The 24,439-nt window shown below is 54.3% G+C and overlaps 1 protein-coding gene and 1 non-coding gene across 2 annotated transcripts; both read right to left on the minus strand.

Annotated features, from left to right (window-relative positions):
* Positions 1 to 4,085: 4,085 nt before the first annotated feature.
* Positions 4,086 to 18,846, minus strand: RHBG (Rh family B glycoprotein). Its single transcript, XM_056139143.1, has 10 exons — positions 18,630 to 18,846; positions 10,804 to 10,990; positions 10,252 to 10,402; positions 10,026 to 10,173; positions 8,145 to 8,311; positions 7,796 to 7,933; positions 7,527 to 7,660; positions 6,699 to 6,820; positions 4,872 to 4,945; positions 4,086 to 4,576 (listed from the first exon to the last, which is right to left on the minus strand). The coding sequence occupies exons 1-10, from the start codon at positions 18,814 to 18,816 to the stop codon at positions 4,508 to 4,510; spliced, it is 1,377 nt and encodes a 458-aa protein (XP_055995118.1). The 5' UTR covers positions 18,817 to 18,846; the 3' UTR covers positions 4,086 to 4,507.
* On the minus strand, positions 13,859 to 13,961 carry LOC130015856 (U6 spliceosomal RNA). Its single transcript, XR_008791176.1, has one exon. It is a non-coding gene; the product is annotated as a U6 spliceosomal RNA (small nuclear RNA).
* Positions 18,847 to 24,439: the final 5,593 nt, after the last annotated feature.

A 24,439-nucleotide genomic window follows, 5' to 3' on the forward strand; every position in this document is an offset into this window, starting at 1 on the left:
CCTGCATGCTGACAACCCAGGTTCAACCCCCAGCCCCTCATATGATCCCCTGAGCCCTGCCAGAAATGATCCCTGAGCACAGAGCCAAGAGTAACCCCTGAGCACAGAGCCAAGAGTAACCCCTGAGCACTGCTGGGTGCAGCCCCCCCCCCCCAAAAGAAACAAATCCGGAGAGTAGAGAGGGTCTCTGAGTTCAAGTGGAAAGGCTCCTCTCAGCACAGAACTCCTTCGCCCGCCAGTCAGGCATTTTGTGGTATTATATTTTGGCTTGGGGACCACATCCATGGTGCTAGAAGCTACTCCCAGCGCTGTGGTCAGGGGTCAAGCAGTGCTGGGAGATCACACGATGCTGGGGACAGAACTAAGGCCTTCATCAAAGCCAGTGTTCAGCCCTTTAAGCTGTCATTGAACCCTTACCGGTCTTGGTTTGGCTCCCCCGCAAAACCTCAGCATGCTCAGGGCTTACTTCGGATTCTGCACTAGGGAATCACTCCTGGCAGTGCTCAGGACCCTGTGTGGTGCTGGAGACCCAAAACAATGAAGTGCATTGCCCACCGCCCTATCGGCCCGTCCCAGTCTCCCAGCGTGGCGCGGGGCTCCTGGGCAGGTGTGGATGGACGATGGACACTGGGCAGCGGCACCTCTGTCCCTCAGAGCTCAGGAAGGGCATGGTCGGCAGCCTTATCCAGGTCAGGCCCAGGGAGGCGGCGGACAGCCCCGGAGGCGCCCGGACAATGCGGCTCTGTCCGGCGCATCCCGCGGCCGGGTTCCCACACGCCGCATTAGCATAGCGCGCATCGGCCGCTTTGTTCCCGCTGCGGGCGCGAGACAAAGGCGCCGGGCGGGCTCCGGGCCGACCACCGCCCCCCACTTGGGACACCCACGCCGTGTCTAATTCCTCCCCGCGCCGTGATGGGAATCCCGATGGCAGAGGCAGTCTCGGGGCTCCAGCGGCCAGAGGTGTGGCTCGCTGGCCCCCAGACTGCTCTGCACAGGGGCCCCGCCCCCAACCTTCCCGCGCCCTAATCTTGTCCACCCTGGCCGCTTCCTGCCAGCCTTCAGCATCCCAGTGCCCACTGGCCTACATCAGTTCCTGGCCTGGACTGGGCAAGGCAGGCCGGAGCTCCGATTCCCTCCCTCACTCTTCCCAGCGCTCAGCGGCCAGGTTGGATGCGGTTCCTGCTCGGGCAAATGTCTGATTGTCCTTCACTGAAGGCCCTAGTAGTAGTGGTGATCAGAGAGGCCAGCCTCCAAGGCCAGAAGGTTATTGTCCTGAAGGGGTGATGAGGGAGCCTTCCACTGGCCCCAGGACCCCTGTCCCCATCACCATGTTGGGGGAGCAATGAGCTCAGCCAGGCAACAGGGAAGGGTGGGCCTGGCTCAGCACAGTGCTCCTGGAGTAACTTTCTCTGCTTGGGTGAAGGACCTCAGCCCTAAGGGTGCTGGATACTGGGAAAAGTGGGAAGTGGGCAGAACAAAGTTAGCCAGCACCATGCCTATGCCAGCTCAGCTCAGCAATCTCCCAGCCACGAGAAGCTTGGGAAGGGGTAGTGACAATTTGTCTGGGACCCCCACCCCAAGTCCATGCAGGACGATCTCTCTAGATTGGGGAGGCAGCCCAAACCTGGAGCCTCTTTTCTCAGGAAGTTCTGGAAGACCTGTGGTCTCTCCTCCTCTGGAACCCTAGAGAGGGCCTGGTAGTTCCTCCTCCAGGAAGCCTCCTGGAATTGAGACAGCAACATGCCAGGGCAGCTCACCGATTCAGGGCAGTGGAACTGGCTGTGGTCAAGAATGGTTGGCAGGCAGGGCCCATGAGAAGGTAGAGGAGATAATGCATCTGCCTAGCAGGTGACTATCCCCAGTCCAGGTCTGAATCCTTGGCACTACATAGGGTTCCTAGAACCCCACCAGGAGTGATCCCTAAGCACAAAGCGAGGAGAACCCTGAATATGGTTGGGTGAGACCAAAAACACAAACACAGGTTGAAAACTGTTGGTGGCTGAAAAATGAATATTTAGAGGCTGGAGTAATATAACAACAGATAGGGCATTTGCCGTGCTGAGCCAGGTTTGATCTTTGGCCCCTGTATGGTGCTCCAAGCACTACCTGAGCAAATCCTGAGTGCAGAGGCAGGAGTAACCTATGAGCACTGTAGGGTGTACCCCATCACTACCAAAGAAGAGAGTATTTCTAGTTTCCTCCAGCCAGGAAAAAGGGCAGAAAGGATGTGATCTTATTCCTAAACTGCTCCTTTTCCTGGAAATACTCAGAGCTCCGTGGACTACTCTCAAAGCTCTGGGGAGACCAGGTCAGTGGCTGGTTCTGGACAGGTGTGACCAAGATCCCATAGCTGGTAGTGGTGGATAGACCTCGGTTCTTTCAAACTCTTCCCTCCCAGCCAGAGTCCCGAGCACCAGAGCCATTTTACATCATCTGTTGTCTACTTCAGCACAGAGACACCCCTCCACCCCCAGTTCCACTTACCTAACCGAACCAGCATGGATAGGGGTGGGGGTACCATGGGGTGAGGAGGGAAGCTGTTGAGAAATTCGATTCCCATGGAAGGCCTATCTCTTAAAACTGCTCTCCTTATTCCTCACATCTGGTGTGTGTGTGTGTGTGTGTGTGTTGAAGGGAGCACATCCAGTGATGCTCAGAATTTACTCCTGTCTCTGCACTTAGTGATCAGCTAGGTTGTGCTCAAGGGACCATTTGGGGTGCTGGGGATCAAACCCAAGTTGGCCCTGTACAGGACCCTATGGGCTGTGCTCTCTTACTATCTCTCTGGCTCCTCCTCTTAATTCTGGTCTTGGTCTCTGTCCCCAGGAAATTCAGTTCCTCCATTTGCCCCAAGGATGGGGTCTGAGGGAAACCTTTCACCTGTCCCAGGGCCAGGACCCAGAATCTTTACTTCCCTTTCTCTGTAATGCATCTTGGGGTTCTGGGGTCAGGGAGTGGGCAGCTGAGCCCAGCCCTTTTCAGAACCTGGTGAAGGGCAGGAGAGGGCAGTCTCTCAGGAATTGGGAGGGGGCTCAGGAAAGGCTTGTGGGCCAAGGGGTTAAGGCATTTGCTTTGCCTCTCGGAGAGCCTGGCAAGCTACCGAGAATATCCCGCCTGCATGGCAGAGCCTGGCAAGCTCCCCGTGGCGTATTCGATATGCCAAAAACAGTAACAATAACAGGTAGAGCCTCCAATCGTTGGGAAAGACGAGTAAGGACAGTCTGCTAAAATCTCAGGGCTGGGACGAATGGAGACATTACTGGCACCTGCTCAAGTAAATCGAAGAACAACGGGATGACAGTGACAGTGACAGTAGCTGTTTCTGGTCTGTTTTGTTTTTGTTTTGGGACTACACCTGGTGATGTTCAGGGGTTACTCCTGGTGGTGCTTGGGAGATCATATAGGACATGGGGGCTGCGGGGGGGGGGGGGGAATTCCTGAGCACAGAGTCAGGGGTAAGCTCTGAGCACTGCTGGATGTGGCCGAAAAACAAATTTAAAAAGTGAAGGCAGGGGTGGGAATGATATTATAGCAAGAAGAGCACTTGCCTTGCATGTGGCTACCGAGACTATCTCGCCAGTACCCTATATGGTTCCCCAGCACCAGCATGAGTGATCCCTGAGTGCAGAGTCAGGAGTCAGCCCTAATCAGCATTGGGTAGACTTGTGGCCTGAAGGTCTTCCGTTCCAGCTCCGAGGGAGGGGCTGAAGGCTCGGTCTCCCGCTGCTAGGTCTGGAGCGCCCTCTGGTGCTCAGATAGCTTCAGGCTGTGGTAATGGGGAGCCTGACCCTTCTTTCTACCCATCTGTCCCATCTTCCCAGACCCTGCTTCCAGCTTCAGAGATTTTAGCGCGCCTGTTAGGGGGCCCTTTGCCCTCTGCTCAGAAACGACCTGGCAGCACACTGCCCTGAAGAGAGGTGGCAGTCTTCCACTGCAACAGGCCTCCCCAGCTCCGGACAGGCAGGTAGCTCTGTGCTCGGTAGAGAACATGGCCTCTGAGAGGGAGAGGCCCGATCCCGAGGAGGCAGGCTGCCTTTTGTACCACTCTACCTCAGAGGTTTCCAACACTGTGGGTAGATTCCTGGTGTAGACACGCAGCAGTCAGTCTTCACTGTACCCGAGTTTATCACCCTGAGACTCCCATCTGGACTCAGAGCTCACTGTGACTCAGTGACACTGGGCTGGGTCACGGCACATGTGTGAGGGGGTGGGGTGGGGAGAGGGAGATCACTTCTGGCTCATTCTGTCCACACACAGCCTGGTGATGGGTGGGCGAGGCTTCTGGTGATCCTGCACACACACAACCTCCTTCCCCAGCCAGATACAGTCCCACTCCCCAGCCTCCCCAACCCCCCCAACTTCCACTGCCCGCCCCTCAGGCTGCCTCTGGAAAGGAGATTTATGACATGCAGCTTATGCTGGGCAGCGGCAGGGATAAGAGAAGAACATCCTCTTAGGAGATGGTCAGCAGTTTTTAAAGTGGAGCTTGGTCTTGGGCTGGGTGCAGTCAGGCCCGAGTATCTGGCTCCTCTGTCCTCAGCCGTCCCTGGGCTTCATCCTCATGCTCTCCTGGCACCTGGAGAGGTTGAGGAGCATGTGAAAAGGAACTCCAGGGGCTGGACGTCACAGCGGGGTAAGGAGCAGGGCAGCAAAGAAGGAAGCAAGAATGGATGTATGGGGGGCCGGAGAGATAGGACCGAGTTAAGGTGTCTGCTCTCCACGAGACTGACTTGGGCTTGGTCCAGAGCCCCTCCTGGGTGCAGTCCTGGAAACCAACCATCATCACCACCACAAAAGATGCGAGAAGAGAAGGGGGAGAAGAGCAGGTGGGTGAGCGGGCCCCTGGGGCCTCAGGCTGCAGCGTGTCTTACCTCCCAGTAAACCTGGTCGTCATAACACTGGGAGTCTGGTGGGGAACCCAGGAAGGGTAGTTGCAGCAGGAACCCTAGAGGTGGAAGGCGAAGATGGGTTGGTGAGGCTCCACTCAGAGCTCTGCTTGAGGGGCTGGAGGAGGTGTGAATGCAGTTGTTTGCCCAGTGGCTGCAAGGTGAACAGCTACCCTACTGTGTCTCAGGCCTGAGAGCCCTTCCCTGTGAGTCCTGCCAGAGAAGGCAAGCTAGGCTTGCAGAGGTTAAAGAATGGACTGGAGTTTGCACAACTGCTAAGGAACCCAGTGGGAGTTCTGTCATGAACCCCACAGAGGGGTACAGATGTGTCTACTGAATCAGCGATTCAGTGAATGGATGCAACTTTTCCAGCTAAGAGCAGGAAGGGGCACTGAATTACAGGTGGTTTGTTTTCAAAGGCCAAGTGACCCAGCAAATCCATTTCTAGGGATCTACTGCAACGACCCCAAAACCCTATTCTGAAAAGTCCTCTGCACTCCTGTCTTCATTGCACCACTACTCACAGTAGCCAAAAAAGAAACCATAGTACACATTCACAACAGAATATTACAGAATATTATTTCTTATGGCCATAAGAAAAGATAAAAACATGAGGCCAGAATCATAGTACAGCAGGTAGGGCACCTGCCTTGCACATGTCCAACTGAGGTTAATCCCCACATCCCCGTATGGTCCTTTGAGTCCTGCCAGGAGTAAACTCTGAAAGCAGAGCCAGGAGTAAGCTCTGAGCACCAGCAGGTATGACCCCAAAACAAACAAAATAACAAACAAAAAAATGTGGAATCACGTTATTTGCTGGACTGGAGCGATAGCACGGCGGGTAAGCACAGTGGGTAAGCCTTGCAAGCGGCCAACATGACCGACCCGAGTTCAATTCCTCCACCCCTCTTGGAGAGCCTGGCAAGCTACCGAGACTATCTCGCCTGCACGGCAAAGCCTGGCAAGCTACCCGTGACATATTCGATATGCCAAACACAGTAATACTTGTCACAATGGAGACGTTACTGGGCCCGCTCGAGCAAATCGATGAACAACGGGAGGACAGTGACAGTGACAGTGATGTCATTTGCCACTATTGGATGGAACCAAAAGGAAGGTATCGTGGTTGAGTGGAATCAGTCAAGAGAGGGGCAGATACAGAATGATTGCTCTCAGATGGGGGTAGCAAAAAAGCATAGTAAGGAAATAATGAATAGCCCAAAGCAGCTGAATCTGAAATGGCCTACAGAACTGAGCTTGCCATGGTGGGGAGATGGGACAGATGGGGAAGGGGGGCCTGAGAGGAACCCTGAGACGCTGGGGGAGGGAAATGGACACTCTGGTGGTGGTGGTGGGGGGGTGTTGGAACACATACTAAACCATATCATATGGAAGTACTGTAAGTCACAGTGACTAAAAATTAAATAATAATAAAAAAGAAAAGGCTGAAAGCACTAAAGCCAGACCTCAGGAATGATAGGCGCTACCTATTGCCTCCGGGGATGGCTTCCTGGGGAAAAGGCACCTCAAGCTGAGGTCGGACTGCCCTCTAGTGGGCAAAGAAAGCCCTGCAGTTAAGTGCACAGCCAGAGGGAGAACTGGGAGACCCAGAGCCACTTGGAGCCCTCAGTTGCTCCCCTTTTCCAGTGGGAGGGTAGCCCTGAACTCAACAATCTGGCCCCTGGTGAGCACAGAGCAACACTTACAAATGTCACAGAGTTTGAATGCGGGGTGCAGATTCTCTCTGAGAATCTCCCTCTTTTCCCACCATGAACTGCTTCTGGGCCCCCCTCCGCTCCTCCCCCCACTCACCTGCAAACAGCGCGCCCACAGAGGCAAACATCAGGGTGACAAACAGTCCGAAGAGCTGGTACACGGCCTGCGAGGTGGCACTGCGCTGGCCCTCGGCGATAAGAGGGAACACAGTCTCCAGGCTGCAGAAGCGGAGGCCAGGGGGCCAAACTGAATAGGGCAGAGGGGAGCAACGCCAGCAGCCCCCACAGAGAGGCAGCACCCCCCGTGACGCAGCCCCCTATGGCCCCAGCATGCACAGCAAACCCACTTCAGGTGCAGTGTCCAGGGTGCTCTTGCCTACCCTCTCTTCTGAGCCCTGACGTGCAAAACACTGACCCGAGTCCTTTTTTTTTTCACTTTTGTTTTGGGGGCCACATCTGGCACATCTAGAGGTGCTCAGGGATTCCTCCTGGCTCCGCGCTTAGGGATCACTCCTGGCGGGGGCCTCAAGGGACCCTGTGCAGAGCAGCCATGAAGAAACACCCTACACACTGTACTACGTCTCTGGCCCCTGAGTCCTTATTTCTCAGAGACCCTTTAGAAACCACACTATTAAAACCATCTACCCAGAGATCTTTGGTTATAAGTGATGCAAGGTCCATTCCCTCCGTAAGTAAAAGGTTCCCGGGAGAATGAATGAGTGAAGAGGTGAAAACACTCTCTTCTGGGGGGACCACACCTAGAGTGCTCAGGGCCCATTCCTACCACAAAGCTCAGGGGATCATGCAGTCCTGGGGGTGAAACTGCGCCTCCCACACTCTCTCCAGCACCATTTGTACTGCTACAGAGAGGAGAGAGGAGAGAGCATGAGAGGTGATTCCCAGAGGGTAATGCCTGAATACTCACCCATCTCCATAAGTTTCGTGGGTGGCCAGCCAGGTTACAAGGACCCCCAGGAGGGCTCCCAGGACCCCCGGCATCCCATGGAGGTTGTGAACACCACATGTGTCCTGCACTTTGAACTTTGACTCCAGGATGGGCTGGAGAAGGAGAAAATAGTCATGAGTCTCTTATGCCTCCCTTCCCCCAAGAACCCCTCCCCTGAGCCTGCAGGAGAGGTAAGAGGTGGGGACAAAGAGTCCTGTTCTTCCCAGGCCCAAGAGAGGCCTCTGCACCGTGAAGAACTTGTAGCCCAGCGTGGACACAGCTCCTGCCAGGAAGCCAGCAGCCAGCGCCCCAAAGGGTGTGAGCATCATTTCACTGGAGGTCCCCACCACGACCCCTCCGGCCAGCGCTGCATTCTGGACATGCACCTGGGGAGAGAAGGGACAAGCAAGGCACTAGACAGTGGCCCTCATCCCAGTTCAAGCTGGCTCACCATTGGGTCATCCACCCACTGCTGAACTCTGACCTCTTGCTGGAGCCAGTGCCCTGCCGTGTTTGCTTCGTGGCTAGACCTGCAGGACCCCAGATCTCAGTCCCCTCCCCTCCAGCCCGCAGGTGCACCAGTTCTCTGCCCAATACCATGTCCAACCGCCCATCAGCCCCGACAAGGGCAGACAGGGCAAAAGTGCTGAGGGTGCTTGCAGTCAGCGAGTAGTATGTGTTGAGGGCTGTCCGGTGCTGGCCATCCCCCAGTGCGGTGGGGGCAGAGTTGAAGCTGGGCCAGAAGATCCATAGGAAGATGGTTCCTAAATGGAGACAAGCAGGTGGAGTGAGAGGAAGGAAGTGACCGGCCACTGGCCAGTGAAGGCCAGAGGGAGGGTTGAGCTGGGTTTTGAAATATCAGAAAAGCTGACTGGGTTTTATCCCATATGGTCCCCTCAGCACCACCAAGAGTGATTCCTGAGTGCAGGGCCAGAAGTAACCGCTGAGCATTGCCAGGTGTGGCCTCCTCCCCCATCCCCCCACAAGAGAAAAGAAAAGAGGGAGGCAAAGGTCACATGTGTAAGCCCTAAGCTAGCTGCTTGATCTATATATCAGCAAATAATTTGTTTTATAATGTTGATGGCGGTCCAGAAGCTAGACCCAACAATGGTCAGAAGATACCTCATCCACTAGGTGGGGTATGGCTGGACCTGGATGTTTACTAAGATCTGGGGGAGCTTTGTGTCCCTGCCTGCCCCTCTGGGCTTCCCAGGTTAGTCCTGAAGAGAGAGGGCAGAGGAGCTGAGGGAAAGATGACAGCAGGGGCTGGAGAGATGGTACAGGAGGGAGGGCATTTGCTTTGCATGCAGCCGACCCAGGTTCGATTCCCAGCATCCCATATAGTTCCCCGACCACCACCAGGAGTAATTCCTGAGTGCATGAGCCAGGAGTAACCCCTGTGCATCACTGAGTATGACCCAAAAAGAAGAAAAAAAAAAGAAAGACAGCAGGGCCTGGCCCTCAGTGGTGGGTATGCGCACCACACCTCCCAGCAGTCTGCAGGAAGGTGACCTACACACGCAGGCCACAAACTGAGACAGCCAGAGAGACCAGGAGCCTCTCGGGAAGCGCAGAGATCTCAGAGAAGCCTTTGGACTGCAAGCCAAAGGGATCGGGTCGCAAAGGGCAGAGAGGCCTCAGCTGACCCAGGGTTGCACATCCTGCATGTTTCATAACAGGGTGAGGAGGCAGCCCTTGTTCTGGTGGGAGAAGAGGCAGTTCGGCCACCACTCTGAGCCACCAAGAAATAGGGAAGGCTGGATGGCTTCCCCAAACCCGATGTGGGGAGAAGAGGAGCAGGGGCCAAGGCAGAAGGTGGGCTTCAAAGAGCAGAGGTGACCACAGTTGCCCCCCTGCCCCCTCCCCTCCTCCCCCCAGGGCTGCTCCTTCCTGCTTGAGGGTGTAGCCAGGGCAGAGGTGAAGGGAGCGCCGTTGCATCCTAGTTTAGAAAAACAGAGGAAATGCACGTTGAGGAATCTGGTTCTAACTAGTGTGTGTGTGTGTGTGTGTGTGTGTGTGTGTGTACGAGTGCGTGTGTTTGTGTGTGTGCATAAAGGGTCTTAGGCAGAGATTGGTGCAGTCACATCAAAAAATTAAGGAGCATAGATGGTCCTCACAGCTGTCCTTGGAGCCTGTACAGACCCTTGAGTATGAGGGACATATCCTGGGCTCTCATGGCAGACTCCAAACTGGTTGCTTGGTTGGTTATTTTTGGTTTGCGGCCACACCCAGTGACACTCAGAGTTTAGCTGAGGATCACGCCTGGTGGGCTTGGGGGAACATAGGGGGTGCTGGGGATGGCACTCCGGTCAGTTATATGTAAGGCACATGCCCTACCCATTGTGCTCTCTTTCTGGGCCACAGCTGACTCCAAATTGGAAGGGCCGAACCCCAAGGCCTGTTGCTGGAGATGGGCCTCTCTGGCCTGGACTGAGGATGTCCAAAAGTGGTCCCCTACACCGCAGGTGCCAGTCTCACCAATCATGGCAAAGAGGTCCGAGTGGTAGACAGAGCCCTGACGATGCTTGCTCTTCTCTAGCTGCGGCCTGTAGAGCACCCGGGAGAGGACCAAGCCAAAGTAGGCACCAAAAGTGTGGATGGTCATGGAGCCACCTGCATCCCTCACCTGGGGAGAGACAGCTAAGGTGAGGCTGTGAAACTCGCCCCACCCCATCCCACGCTCTCCCCTCCCCTGCATACTCACCCCCAGGAGACTAAGAAGCACGAATTCATTGACGCCAAACAGCACCACCTCCAGCAGGGTCATGAGCAGCAGCTGAGCTGGTCCAGTCTTGCCCAGCACTGCCCCGAAAGAGATCAGCACTGCCCCAGCACAGAAGTCAGCGTTGATCATGCTGGGGGGGGGGGGGGGTGGGGAGGGGGAGAGGCTGAGGACAGAAAGCAGGGAAGCAGCAGGGAGAGGGCAGGGTTGCACCCGTGTGTGCAGGGACCTTGCCTTTCCTAGAGAGGAGGTAACAGGAGGTGCTGTGACTCGGGGAATAAAGCCTAACGAGGTAGAACAACCAGATCTCACAAGCAAGAGCTCCTCCAAACCTTGCCCTTTCCCATGAAGCTAGCCTCCCCATGGCTCTTGGGTAATCAGGAGCTTACAGAAGGAGAGAGAAGCAGCTAAGGGTTTGGGTCTGGAAGGAGAGAAGAAATGGGCAGCTAAAAAGACTGTCACAGTGTCGGTTCTGATGCTTCCGCACCTCCAAGGCAGAGAGTGGAGTGGGCCCCTGCCCCCGACCATGCCCACCTCTCCACGCTCACGTGGATGTGACCTCCATGGAAGGAGTGGAGGAAGCCCTGCACCAGCGTGGCCCACTGCAGGGCAAAGGCGGCCAGGAGGAAGGTGAAGCCCACGCTGCTGAAGCCATAGCGCTGCAGGAAGACCATGAGGAAGCCGAAGCCCACGAAGACCATGGTGTGCACGTCCTGGAAGCCTGTGGGCAGGCCCTCACCGGTCAGCCACCCACTTCCGCCCTGGCCTCCAGCGCCCTCCCCACCTGCAGGTGAGCCTGTAAAACTCCCCAGGCATGGCCAGTGCAAGAGCTGACCAGCCAGGAGCAGCAGGGCCCAGCCCGCTGCCCGGCTGCTCTGACTAGCCTGGACTGGGAATTTGAGCAAAGGGCTGAGCGGGTGCTCACGGAGCCCCATGCAGCTCTAGAGTCAGTCTTGTTTAAAAGGAAAGGGTAAAAAAAAAAAAGCACAAAAAACCAGCATGACCAGTCTATCTGTCCTTCTGCCCCCGCCTTTGCCCCTGGAGCCCCAAATCCCCTTCCCCTTCATTTGGTTGTTTCCCTGTCTGCTGGGAAGGCCTTCTGGATGGCTAATCTTTATCCCTCTGACTTCAGGACCTGAATCTTCCAATTTGAAGATTGAAAAATAAAAAGAACTGGAGAGATGGCTCAAAGGACTACAGTTCTAGCTTTGCATGCAAGAGCTCTGGGTTTGATTCTTAGCAGCTCATATTGTCCCTTGAGTACCACCAGCTGTGGCCTAAGCCCCACCTACCCAGAAAAGACAGTGGGGCAGGGCTGTGCTGTGACTAGGGGATGATGCTTCTCTGGGAAATAGGGCCCCACTTTTCAACTTGCTGCTTTCTTAAGTTTGGAGGTTTTTTTTTTTTCATTTGGGGGCCACAGGTTGTGGGGCTAGCACAGGACTGACTCCTAGCTGTGTTCAGCAGCCACTCGTGGCAGTGCTTAGGGGACCATATGTGGTAGTTGAGCCTGGGTCAGCCTCATGAAAGCTGGCACTTTAACTCTGTACTCCCTCTGGCTCTAGCTTGAAGATTTTCACTTCGTATGTGAGTTACTTGAATTTTACTAATGTTAGTTAATGTCTGGCTGCTGAACAGGGAGATTTGGGGCTTTTCCCCCCCTCTTTTATTTTCTACTTGATACCACTGTGCATAAAAATATGAGTTAATAAAATAATACACATGGATACTTTGCAAATCGGGTAAATGCTGGCAGTTTGCTTTGGGCTCATTTGCTCTACTTCAAGCTCCAGCATCAACTTGCATAAAGGGTTTGAACAACTCAGTGTTAGACTCAGGCAGTCTATCTGTCTTGGCTTGGGTCTGTGATTGCTGAATCTTTGGTTTTAGTGGAGAAATAATACGAAGAAGAGCAGTAGAAGCATATTATTGCAGTCCTTGTACAAGCGAGTGAAAAATCTGCTCACCCATGACCCCAAACTCCGCCTTTTATTTTGTTAATATTATTGTTATTGTTTTGATTTGGGAGCCACACCCAGCATTGTTTAGGGCTTACCCTTGAACGAAACCATTGTTCAGGATTTACCCTTGAACAATACCCTTGCCCAGGGGTCACTCCTGGTGGGGCTCTGAGGGACTATATACAGCACTGGGATTGAATTTAAGGCAGCATGCAAGGCAATCATCTAACTCACTATACCATCTCTTCAGCCCTAAACGCCCTTTTATTTTTTTAAAATTTTATTTATTTATTTATTTTTGCTTTTTGGGTCACACCCGGCGATGCTCAGGGGTCACTCCTGGCTCATGCACTCAGGAATCGCTCCTGACGGTGCTCAGGGGACCATATGGGATGCTGGGAATTGAACCTGTGTTGGCCATGTTGGCTGCATGCAAGGCAAACGCCCTACCAGCTGTGCTATCGCTCCAGCCCCCCTAAACTCCTTTTTAACGATTTTTTAAATTTTCTTCGGCTTTTGGGTCACACCTTTGCTCAAGGGTTACTCCTGGATCTGCATTCAAAAATCACTCCTGGCAGTGCTCAGAGGATCAAATGCATTGCTGGGAACTAAATCCGGGGTGACTGAGTGCGAGGCAAGCGCTCTTCCTGCTTGTATTATTTCTCTGACCCCATAAAGTTCCTTTTAAAATTCCTATTTTCGAGGCCACACGGTGCCAAGAGAAAGCCCTGAACACCACAGGATGTGGGCCTTCCAAAAAAAAGTAGCCTGAAGAACTAAGCAGGTGCTCTGCATGTGGAATGCCTGGGCCAGCCCTCAGCATCAATCGTTTTTGAGCACTGCCAGACGTGGCCCTCAAGCAAACAATACACACACACACGCACATGCACACACACACACAGACACCACATACACACAGCACACACACATCCACCACACACATACACACACACATACACATACCATACACACATACACATACCACACACACCACACACACACACACACACCACACATACACCACACACACCACATAAACACACTCACTCACACATACACCACACACACACACCACATACACACACACTCACTCACACACACACTTTGAGAAACTTTGAGAAACTTCTGTGGAATTCAGTACTAGGAAACTCACATCCCTGGAGGAACTGCTTTCCCAGACTCATTGTGCACACACGGGCCAGGCCCCTCCGCCTCTCTGTGGAGAGGAACAGGTAGCAGCTGCGGGTGGCAGGCTGCGGCCCCAGGAGTGGAAGTCAGGCAGGGATCAAGATGACAGAGGCCAAGTTTCCTTAACTCTGATAATAATCCAGAAAGATTAATAAAAAATTGTTTTTTTCATGACTGCCTGGAAGCTCAGAGCTGCACAAGAATCTCATTCTTACAGTGTTGTCTTCTGTGTCTCCTTGTACTTAGATTTTTTTTTTTTGCCCCTGGGGGAGTGGGGCGGTTGGTCATGCCTGGCAGTGCTCAGGGCTTACTCTTGGCTCTGAGCTCAGGGATCACTCCTGGCAGGCTCAGGGGACCATATGGGATGTTGGGTATCAAATCCGGATTAGTCATGTGCAAAGGAAGTGCCCTCCCCACTGTACTATCTCTCCGGCCCCTGCATTCTTGGACTTGTGCCCTTGTAGAAGGAAGTGTCATCCTTGCGCAGGGGCCATGCTAATCTTCTCTGTATCGTTCCAATTTTAGTATATGTGCTGGTGGCGCTGCAGTAGAAGGAAGATATAATTAAAAATATCATGAACATTTTTTTCTTAATCCAAATAATTATCAACTAGTTAAAATTTTCTGATTGAGCCTGCCTGCCTGCTTTCTTTCTTTCTTTCTTTCTTTCTTTCTTTCTTTCTTTCTTTCTTTCTTTCTTTCTCTCTTTCTTTCTCTTTCTTTGGGTTTGGAGTCATACCTTGCAGTGCTCAGGGCTTACCCCTGGCTCTCTGCTCAGGGTTCACTCTTGGTGGGGAACAGGGGAACTGTTGTGGTACTGGAAATGGAACCCAGGTCATTGTATTCAAGGCAAGAGCTGTACTATCGCTCAATACTATTGCTGTACTATCACTCTGGCCCCTCTGGTTGAGAATGCAATCAATAATAGAAAAGCAAGCTCTTATGTTTGGGGTGTTTTGAGGTGGGGTGTGTTTGGAAATCCCAGGCAGAGGGTGACTGTGTCTGGGCGCAGAGAACAGAGCTCAGCTGCCCATCACATTGGTAATTATGCCCCCAATCTCATGCTATATCTGCTCTGCTCATGCCCCAAATCCTCTAACAGGCAAGGAAGCACTTAGAATTCCACTCACAGCCTAAGTTCTCTCTAGCCTTGCCACCTGATTGTTTTCTCCTTGGGCAAGCAGTAAGATGGCATGTCCATTCTTTGGCTAAGGACAGCAACATTAACCAGGGGGGGTTGGGTGTCCAGTGCAGGCTAGAACCACTCCAGAACTTGTCTTGTATGGTAATAATATTTACTTCTTCTGCCCTGGGTTTGTTTGCAATAAAAACTCAGTGCCTTGGACTTTCAACTGGAAGAACCTCCTTTCCTGGGGGCTGTTCCAGTGACTTTTTCAGGGACTGTGGCGGAGAAAGAGCTTTCCTAGCTGGATGTGGGGGAGTAAGAACATTCTCTTCTGGGGATCCTCCACCAAATGCACTCACTGGGGAGAAGACGAATGCTTTCAGAGCCACTGACTGCCCCTCCTGACTCCCTTCGCAGAGCTGCCAGATGATTTTGCAATGAGGCAATGAAAGCCAGGACCTGTGATGTGTGTGTGTGTGCGCGTGCCACACCCAGCAGTGCTCAGGGCCTACTCCTGGCTTTGCACTCAGTGAGCACTCCTGGCAGCCTCGGGAACGATATGAGGTGACAGGGATTGAACCCAGGTCAGCCATGTGCAAAGCAAGTGCTGGACCTACTGTCCTATTGCTTGGTCTGAAAGCGAAGACTTTTCACATCCCATGGAGCTGCATGTAAATTCTCTTACCAGATGGTTTTGGTTTGGAGCCGGCACCCAGCTATGGTCAGTGTTTACTCCTGGCTCTGTGCTCACGGATCACTTCCGGTTGTGCTCAGAGGACCCTATACTGAGCTGCTGATTGAGCTCTGGTCACAGCATGGTCTTCTCTGCTGACTTATCTCTCCAGCCCCCTGATAATATGAATTTAAATAAGCCACTTAATAACTCTTTTTGTTTATGGGTCACACCCAGAGTGCTTGGGCCTCTGATCTCAGCATTCACTCATGGCAGAGAGACCATGCTTGAGAGACCATATGCGGTGCTGGGAATTGAACTCGTGTTAACTATATGGAAGGCAAGTGCCCTACCTGCTGTACTATCTTGCCAGCCCCACTGGTCCTACAATTAACATTTTGAGTCTCAGTTTCCTGATTTGAAAAGACAGGACATAAATGATAAGGAGCAGGAAGAAGGGATGGAGTATTTGCCACACTCTCCCCAGCTGCCTCTAAGATGCCAGATGGGTCACAAAATCCTTGGGCGCCCTACCCTACCTTTTCAAAATAACCCTGCTTCCATCTGTGCTGCAAGCAAGGTCTAGGAAGGACATGTACAGGGCCAGCTGGGACCAAAGATGGTGGGTAGGGCACTTGTCTTATATGCAGCTGTTCAATCCAGGCATCCATAGGGGTCCCCAGCCAGAAGTGATCTCTGTGCATAGAGCCTGAAGTAAGGCCTGAGCACCTGTGGGTATGCCCTTTCCTCCCCAAAAGGAGGAGGCCAATCCAGATTCCTTCGTGGAACCCTTTCTTACATTTGCCCTCTGGCCCCAATAGCCATAGCATTTTCTCTCTTTCCACTCCTGTCTCTAGGGACAGAGACTGAAATATCTGGAAGCCAGAAAAACAGATCCTAGCCTGGCTGGTTGTGGGGTCTTGGCAGGTGATGTGGCATCCCTGCCTTTTCCCAGTGAGAGGAATGGAGCAGAGGGCACTGGGGGACCTTCCTCTGATGACAGAAGCCACCCCCAGGGCAGCCATGGCCTTGTACTGGCCAGGCCTACAGTCCAGTGCAGCTGCAGGATTTCCTTTCATCTCCCGAATCAAAGGGCAGTGCCACGCCCCTTTGGCCCTGACCCCTTCCTGGACACAGGGACAGGTGAAGACCCGGCTCATCAAAGCCGGCATCTCATGTGTCCCTCAGCTCCCCCTCCACAGACACCCCCCTCCCCAAAGCCCCAAAGTCAACTTAGGACAAAAAAAGATGGGATCCCTGCCCCACTCCCCTCACCACAGTGCAGGGTGTGAAGCTGGGAGGGGAGTGATAGAGAGGGAGTACCTGGGAATACACGGGGCGGAGGCTTGAGGGACGCATCCTGGAGCAGTGAGTGGGAGTTCAGGCCGGCACCCAGGTCAGACCTTTATTTGTGTTAAGATAGACAAGGACCTAGAGATAAATCAAAGCTGAGCCCATGGGGCATGGAGTGACAGCACAGCGGGTAGGGCGTTTGCCTTGCACGCGGCTGACCCGGGTTCGATTCCCATCATTCCATATGGTCCCAAAAGCACTGCCAGGAGTAATACCTGAGTGCAGAGCCAGCAGTAATCCCTGTACATTGATGGGTGTGACCCAAAAAGAAACACACACACACACACACACACACACACACACACACATTAAAAAAAAAAAAAAGAAAAAAGAAAAAAAGAAGCCTGAGCCCATGCTTTGCACACAGGAAGCGTGGCTTCCGTCCCTGACACTGCACAGGCCCTGAGGAGCGACTCCTGAGCAGAGTCAGGTAGCTTATAAGCAGTATCAGGGTAACCCAAAACTGAGAGTCGGGGAAATAAAGTACAGGAGAGATAGTTCAGCAGAGAAGTCATGTGCCTTGCAGGTGGTAGACCAGGTTTGATCTCTAGCACCATGTAGGGTCCTCCAAGATAAGCCAGGAGTGACCTCAGAGTACAAAGCCAGGAGTTAGCCTTGTTAAGTGTAGTCCAAAAAACAAAAACAAAACCAAAGCAAAAAAGTCCTTGCTCCTCTCAACTCAGACCTTTCCTCCGAATGCCCTGGCTTTGCACAACTCAGCTGGGGCTCTGACTTAGCCTCAGCTTCTGGGGCTCACCTTTCAAGAAGGGCTGAGGGTGCAATCTGGGGAAGAAGGTGCTGAAGGTCTGGCACCTTGAGCTCTGGCTCTTTCCTATCTGCAGCCCAGTGAGCTTCAATTTTTGGGGGTCGGGGTCTGGACCAAGACAGGGTCAGGTGGAAAGAGAGGCTGCTTCCAGCTCAGCCAGAAAGGTAACAACAGCCCCAGGTTTTTATAAGAGACTCCCACAAACTGGCCTTCTGTGAATCCTTCAGAGGCATCCTTCTCCCCATTGACCAGATGGGGAAAACTGAGGCTGGAAAAAGACTCTGAAGCATCTGTGATGATCTGAGAAATCTGGTGTCCTTGCTCCCAGCTGCCCAGAACTTGAATCCCCAGCCTTGGTCTCCAACTTTGAAGGAGAAAAGGGGATTCGGGGCTCACCCTCTTCTTTCTGGGCCTTGCCAGCAGGGGGGTAAGGCCATGGTCCATGGAACAAAGGGTGCTTGAGTCCTAGTCCCAGTTTTGTCACTCAAATGAGTCACCAACGACGAGCAATGCCTCCTCCCTCCTATATGAGCTGGACTCCCTGCTCTGGATGCCTCCTTCCTGACAGTGCTGTGAGCAGGTATTGTGCCCCCCTATGCATCTGGACGGAGCTGCTTAAGGAGCCTGGTGATTCTGCACCCCACCAGGCCTGCGTGCGTGCCTTCAGTGCTGTACCTGGCCCCTCTGACTATCCCTTCCTCCTGCACAGGAGTCTCTTCCTAGGCAGGTGAGGTGGGTGGTGAAGGGGAATCTCAGCAAGGCACAGGCCAGCGGAACACCCTGGGACAGTGGGAAGGTCGCACACGGGTGCAGCTAGCACTGGGGCTTTAGATTTGGTTTCAAACTCCAGCCCCCAGGGGCCAGAGAGATCCTACTGTCCTACTGTGGGTAGGATGCCTGCCTTGCACGTGGCTGACCTGGTTTCCATCTCCGTCACACCATAGGGTCCTGAGTCCTGCCAGAAGGGATCCTTGAGTACCGCCGGGTGTCCACCCCCCAAAATCCAGCTCTCTAACAACTTGACTCGAAACTAATCCCGTAACCTCTCTAAGCCCCAGTTTCCCCATCTTGGCTCCCTCGTAAACCGAATAAGCTCCTGGTTGTCCCACCCTCGATGTGCTATCTGGAACTGAGCAGAAAGGGTGTCATTATCCACCAGGACATCTTCCTTTCGAGCAAGAGAGTTGCTGGCACAGCCCAGGCTGCCCACCTCGGCCAGGGCATGCAGGGCCCCTCCCCAGACACAGGGAGCTCGGTATCTCTGTTCCCCGCGCCCCTCTCGCCCTCACTCACTCGGATAACGAAAGTAAAATGTATTGTCCGCATCGCTGTGATTGCCCCCATGCCACAGGGCAGCGTCGGTCTCGTGGTCGTAGCGAACAAAGACCGCGAAGAGGATGGCGGTGGCACCCTGGAAGAGGAGGCACAGCAGGGAAAGCTGCAGTCGCCGGCTGGCGGCGCGGCGCGGGGTCCCGGCCATGGCACAGAGGCTGCCAGTCCCGCTCTGGACACACCAGGTCTGCGGGTGCAGCCGCCCGCTGGTGGGCGCCCCTAGCAGGAGGCAGGCCCCGCCCACCTAGGGTCCCGCCCACCTAGGGTCCCGCCCACCGCGGGCCCAGCCCACGCGAAGTCCTCCTTTGCCCTAACTGCAGGTCAGGGCACCGGGTTTGGGGGTCCTGGCAGGGAGACCGGAGTGGGGCCTCTGACTGAAACTGGGAGGGCGGGAGGCGTTTGGGAGGTCCTATTCCGGCCCTTTTGGCCCAGCCAGCCCTGGAGCTGTTCCATGATCCTGGAGAGGCTCTCGGAGTTCTCTGCTGCTGGGGCACGCCTGCAGACCAGTGCTGGGACAGGCAGGGCGACCATCCCGGAGCTCAGTCAAGGCATGGGAGCATAGTTCTCCCGGAGTCAGGTTTAAGTCCAGGCCTGGCCCCAGCAGGGTTAACAACAGGGAACTGAAGGGTACTCAATTCAGTTGTGTACCCAGCTGAAAAGCTGTGATGCGGAACAGAGATAAAGAAGAGGTCTGGAGGCATTGATGATTAACCTGGCCAGGACGGCCACCTCAGCAGCTGAATTCCTTACCTGCTCCTGCTGCCATCCCACCAAGGGAACCGAGGCCAGAGAGCATGCAGGGGCACCACGTGGCCTAGGCATCTCCAGGGAATGGTCCTGGTGGCCTACATTCTCAGCCTGAGCATTGAACTGCAGGCCAGGTTGGCCAGGTATGGCAGGAAGTGGCCTCTGGTCTCCCCAAGCCCAGCATCACATGGAAGAAAGAAAAATTTGGGAAGCAGGAAGATGGCCTTGCACGTGGCTGACCTCGGTTCGATCCTCGGCATCCCATGTGGTCCCCCAAGCATTGCCAGGAGGAATTCCTGAGTGCAGAGCCAGGAATAACCTCTGAGCATCGCTGGGTGTGACCCAAAAAAGCAAAAAAAAAAAAAAAAGGATTATCCAAAAGGGATTGATCCTGGGCACTGCATGGTCACCCAGTATCACAACCAAGTAGTCAAACTCCACTAGCTTATGACTTTAAAACAAAATAAAACGGACTACAGCAATAGTACCAGGGTACTCGTCTTACATGCAGATGACCTGGACTCGATCCCCAATACTGCATAGGATCCCCTGAGGCTGTTCAGGAGTGATCCCTGAGCACAGAGCCAGGAGTTAAGTCCCGAGCACTGGCCAATGCTGCCCCAAACCAAAAAAAAAAAAAAAACCCAAATAGAAAAGTTGAGGGCAAAGGTGGCAGGATGGAGGCTCTCTCTGGTGGGCAGCCCCAGCCAGCCCAGAGGACCCTGGTCCTCAGTTCAGAACAGCCAGTCACTCCCTGGGCATGAGTTGTCCCTTTTCGGGAATGGCAAGGACAGAACTATCTGAGAAGTCCCTGAATTTCCTCTTTGCCTTCCCTCTACCTCTCGCCCACATCTCCTCAGGGCCTTCAATCTAGCCCAGCCTGGATTCTGAGGGCCAGCAGAATTTCAGGTGTACCCCACGTGACCAGCCACAGGGGCTCTAGGGATGTGGGGTGACCCTGCCTGGTCCTGAGGCACCTGGCTGCTACTTGGCCAGCAGCAAATCTGGCTCCTGCAGGGGCAGATGTCTACTCAGCTGCTGCTGGATAATTTCTGATACTTGAACAACCAGTGGGAATTACCCTGGGTCCTGGAGAGCAAGGCCCCAATGGCACTGCCCTTCTGAGCTTCTCTCCAGCCCATAGACTCTCCCTGCATTCTCTGGTGTCCCATGGCTCACCCAATCCAGCCCCGTCTCCCTGGGGCCCCCAGGGCCTGCCTGGTGTGACCCTGTAACACCTCCCCCCCCAACTTGTCACATGTTATCCACCTCCCCCATGCTCACACCAGCCCAGCCCCACTGCACCGATACCTTTGGGGCCTGCCCTAGGCCGCCCTCACCCCTTAGGGTCCCTGTGGCCTGAACCAGGCCACTGACTCCCATTTTCCCTGGGGCCCTCCCTGTGCTCGCCCTGGTCCAGCTCAAGCCCCCAGGAGCATTTGTGGACCTGCGCCACTGCCCCTGGGGCATCTGGGGCCTGTCCCAGGCTGGCCTTGCCCCCAGAGGGACTCCCTAGGCCGTAAGGTGGCCTTCCCTAGCCCCCACCCCCTCCCTGGTATAGCCCCACAACACTGCGGCAGGAGAACCCAGCCCAGAATGGCCTCACCCATTGGTGCCCCTGAGGCCAGCCCAGGGCTGCCCACTCCCCTGCACCCCAGGGACCTTGGACCTGCCCCTGGGCCTGCCCCCTCCCTCCTCCATGTTGCCTAGTGTCCCGCCCCAACCAAGGCCTCCCCCTAGCCTTCCCCACCCACTCCCTCTGCCCCCCCTCGGAACCCAGCCCCTCAGGGTCTCTGCAGCTAGCTGTGGGATACACCACTCTCCATGGGGACCCCCACCACAGTCTGGCCTTGTCCCCCACCATTTGCTCCCCAGGCCCACCTCGGGCTGGATCTGCCCTACCCAGGGTCCCTGTGACCCGCCGACCCGGGATGCCTCCGTCCTATGACCCCTAAGCCACCGGGACTCAGAACAGTCTCCCAGGCTGCGCTGGGCCCAACCGCCGTGTCCCGGGAACTGGAAGACAAGGGAGATAAATACTTTCCAAGATGAAAAACTGATTTTTTTTCATTTTCCTTCTTGGCGCTGGCGAGTGGGCGCCCCGGGAGACCCCCGTTACGCTCTCCGGCGCCGGGCTGCGGGATCTCCGTGCACCCCTGCGTCCACCCTGCGCCTCCGGGGGCTCTGGTCACTAGGAGCCGGCTCTCCCCGCCCCGCTCCGCTAGCAGGCGGAGTGCTGCCCACCCAGCCGGACAGCCTGGGGCCCCGGCTGAGGGACCAGCATTCCGCCGGCTTGTGGAGCGGCGCAGGGCCGCCCCCTCCCGAGGCAGCACGGCCCCCGCGTGAAGCCTGCAGGTCCACTCTCCACGCTCAGCACCGAGGCCGCGGTGGCCTTCCGGGAGGCTCCGGGCTAGAGTAGCGGCCGCCAGGTGGCGCCCGAGCCCCCGCGCTGGGCTAGTGCGGGCGCTGTCCACGCCGGGAAGAACAGGCAGGGCGGGGGTCCGCTGGGAGGAACCCCCAATCTAAAACCACGCCCGCCCGCCACTCAGTGTGCTTGTGTGAGTGTCCGTCTGTTCGGGGGGCCACACACCCGGGCCGTGCTCCGGTGACACCCCTGGCAGTGCTCGGGAAACCTCAGGGGACGACGGGGGTGGGGTGGGGGGAGGGTGGAGCGTGGGGGTAGACTCAGTTTAGCTGCACTCGCCTTGCACGCTTCACTGCCTTCTCCAGCACCCGCCACCACATTTCAGTTGTTTGATTTGGTTGTTTGGGGGCCACACCTCGACGATGCTCAGGGATTACTCCTGACTCTGAATCTGGGTCAGCCGCGTGCAAGGTGAGCAAGCACCCTACCCACTGGACTCTCTGTCTCTGTCTCTCTGCCCTAAACCCCTCGTTTTAAAACAGATTCGGGTTCTCTGTTACTGTGTGAGAAAAAGTAAAATAGAGGTGAACAGAATGAAATCAAGCTATGTTTTCTCTGTGATGGGAGGAGGAGAAGGAGCAGGAACAGGAGCTGGAACAGGAGGTGGTCAATCTATATCTGCTACTCCTCTCCTGCCTGGTAGTGCTCAGGAGACCATGCAATGCCTGGCATCAAACCTTGGAGTCCAGTGAGTTATGCGGACATGACTCCTAGGCTGCTTTCTGCAAGTCACCCTCTAGATAACCTGTTAAAATCGGGGTGCAAGAGCCAGAATGAGGGCTCAACGGACCGGGGTCACGCTTTGCAGGCAGGAGGGAAGAGGTCCAGGTCGGATCCTCTAGCGGGAGCTGTAGATCATTTTAAGACGCCTCCCTGTGGCCACTCCATTCTTGGCGACTGGGGAGCTGTAGATCATTTTAAGATGCCTCCTTGTGGCCACTCCATTCTGGGCGACTGGGGAGGGGAAGAAAGGGATGGATAATGCACATAAGATACCTAGAAGCAAAGTGAATTTTAAAAAGTACCAGGGAGGACCCATCAGCCAGGTGATCGGATCAAAGAGCGAGTGTTCTCCTTATCTGAGGAAAAAAGATGATTTTACTGTTTACCGTCGATCGTCGATTGCCTCGAGCAGGCCCCAGTAACGTCTCCTTCATCCTAGCCCTGAGATTATATTCAAGGCTCTTTAGGAGAATGAGATCCATCATTGTTACTGGTATTTGGCATATTGGGTACGCCACGGGGAGTTTGCCAGACTCTGCCGTGTGGGCAGGCTACATTTGGTAGCCTGCCAGTTTGTCCAAAGTAGCAGTTTGTCCAAAGTAGCAGTATTGTTTACCAGCTTGTGTTAAAATGAGGTAGCTCCATGAAAAAACCCAGTTTCAGGCAGAACAGTGTCCAAGGGAAAGTGTTTTCCTGGGTGAAGCTTTGTGGAAATTTCTACAAAGGAACCGGCACCCTAGCACTCTAGGGCTACCAGCCACCATTGGGAATAAGCACACTTTAGTGGTAGCCACTTGTGAAGCTAAATCCAGGGTGGTGAGCTTTGCTGTGCGGGTCACACTGTGTGGTGCCCACATGGAGTGGCATGAGCACAACCACCTACTTGTTTCTCTTCATAATTCTTAAATATGATTCTGAACATAAAACTCATATGTCACAAGTGTCATCATGAAGCAGTCACTGTTATATTTTTATTTTTTTTAACACAGCTTAACATATTTTAAAACAGATGACAGCAACCCTTCTACATGAATGGACAGAGGAAATGCTACTGTATAAAATTAAAGGACGCCTGAGACTAGGCATGTAGCTCAGGGGTCGGGGGCCATGCTTTGCAAGTACAAGGATCTCAGTTCCATCCCAGCATCCCAGGTTTCCCCAAAAGCACAGCCAGCAGTGAAGGACGCTGAGCACCCTCAAAACATGTGCATACATACACAGACATACACAAACACACATAAGCACACACGTACCTATGTATGTTCACAAACACTTCTAGTCAGTGACATTTCAAAGGGGAAAAAGTATCATCTACACTTAAAAGTTTGACTAAATTGGCATATGAAAGTGTAAGGTTTTCTCGGGATCCAATGATCGCCCGTGAACAAAATAGAATCAAAGATCACCCTACCACCGATCTAAAACCACGCTCACCACTTAGTGTGCTTATGTGAGTGTCCGTCTGTTCAGGGGCCACATACCCGGGCTGTGCTCCGGGCACCCCTGACAGTGCTCGGGAAACCCCAGGGGATGCCCGGGGAGGGAGGGGGGGTGGACTCAGCTCAGCTGCGCTCGCCTTGCACGCTTCACTGCCTTCTCCAGCACCCACCGCTGGTGCGGAAAACAGGACTTGCGACTCACGGACTCAGGAGACAGGAAGCCACCAGACTGCATTTCCTGCTTCCTCACATCCATCCCCTACAGATAACAGGCCAGACCAAGCACACCAGTTTCATTGGTCTTTGCTCCCTTTTCCCCTTTCCCCACCTAAGACAACTTAAAAGCCCCCTTAGCCTCTCCCAGGACATGGCTCTACCCCAGCCTCACCTGAACTGTCTGGAAGCACACCAATACATTCTTCCTATTTCACTTTTAT

Source organism: Sorex fumeus, unplaced genomic scaffold (genome assembly GCF_029834395.1).
Source record: "Sorex fumeus unplaced genomic scaffold, SorFum_2.1 ptg000131l, whole genome shotgun sequence".
Lineage (NCBI taxonomy): Eukaryota > Metazoa > Chordata > Mammalia > Eulipotyphla > Soricidae > Sorex > Sorex fumeus.

What these genes read in the sequence shown, in the direction of transcription:
- RHBG (XM_056139143.1), bottom strand. Translation starts at nt 18,816, where the DNA reads ATGGCCGGGACCCCGCGCCGCGCCGCCAGCCGGCGACTGCAGCTTTCC. An exon ending in TGCTTCTTAGTCTCCTGGGG is followed by an intron (nt 10,174 to 10,251) that starts GTGAGTATGCAG and finishes GTCTCTCCCCAG; the next exon opens with GTGAGGGATGCAGGTGGCTC. An exon ending in TGGGCTACAAGTTCTTCACG is followed by an intron (nt 7,661 to 7,795) that starts GTGCAGAGGCCT and finishes CTCCTTCTCCAG; the next exon opens with CCCATCCTGGAGTCAAAGTT.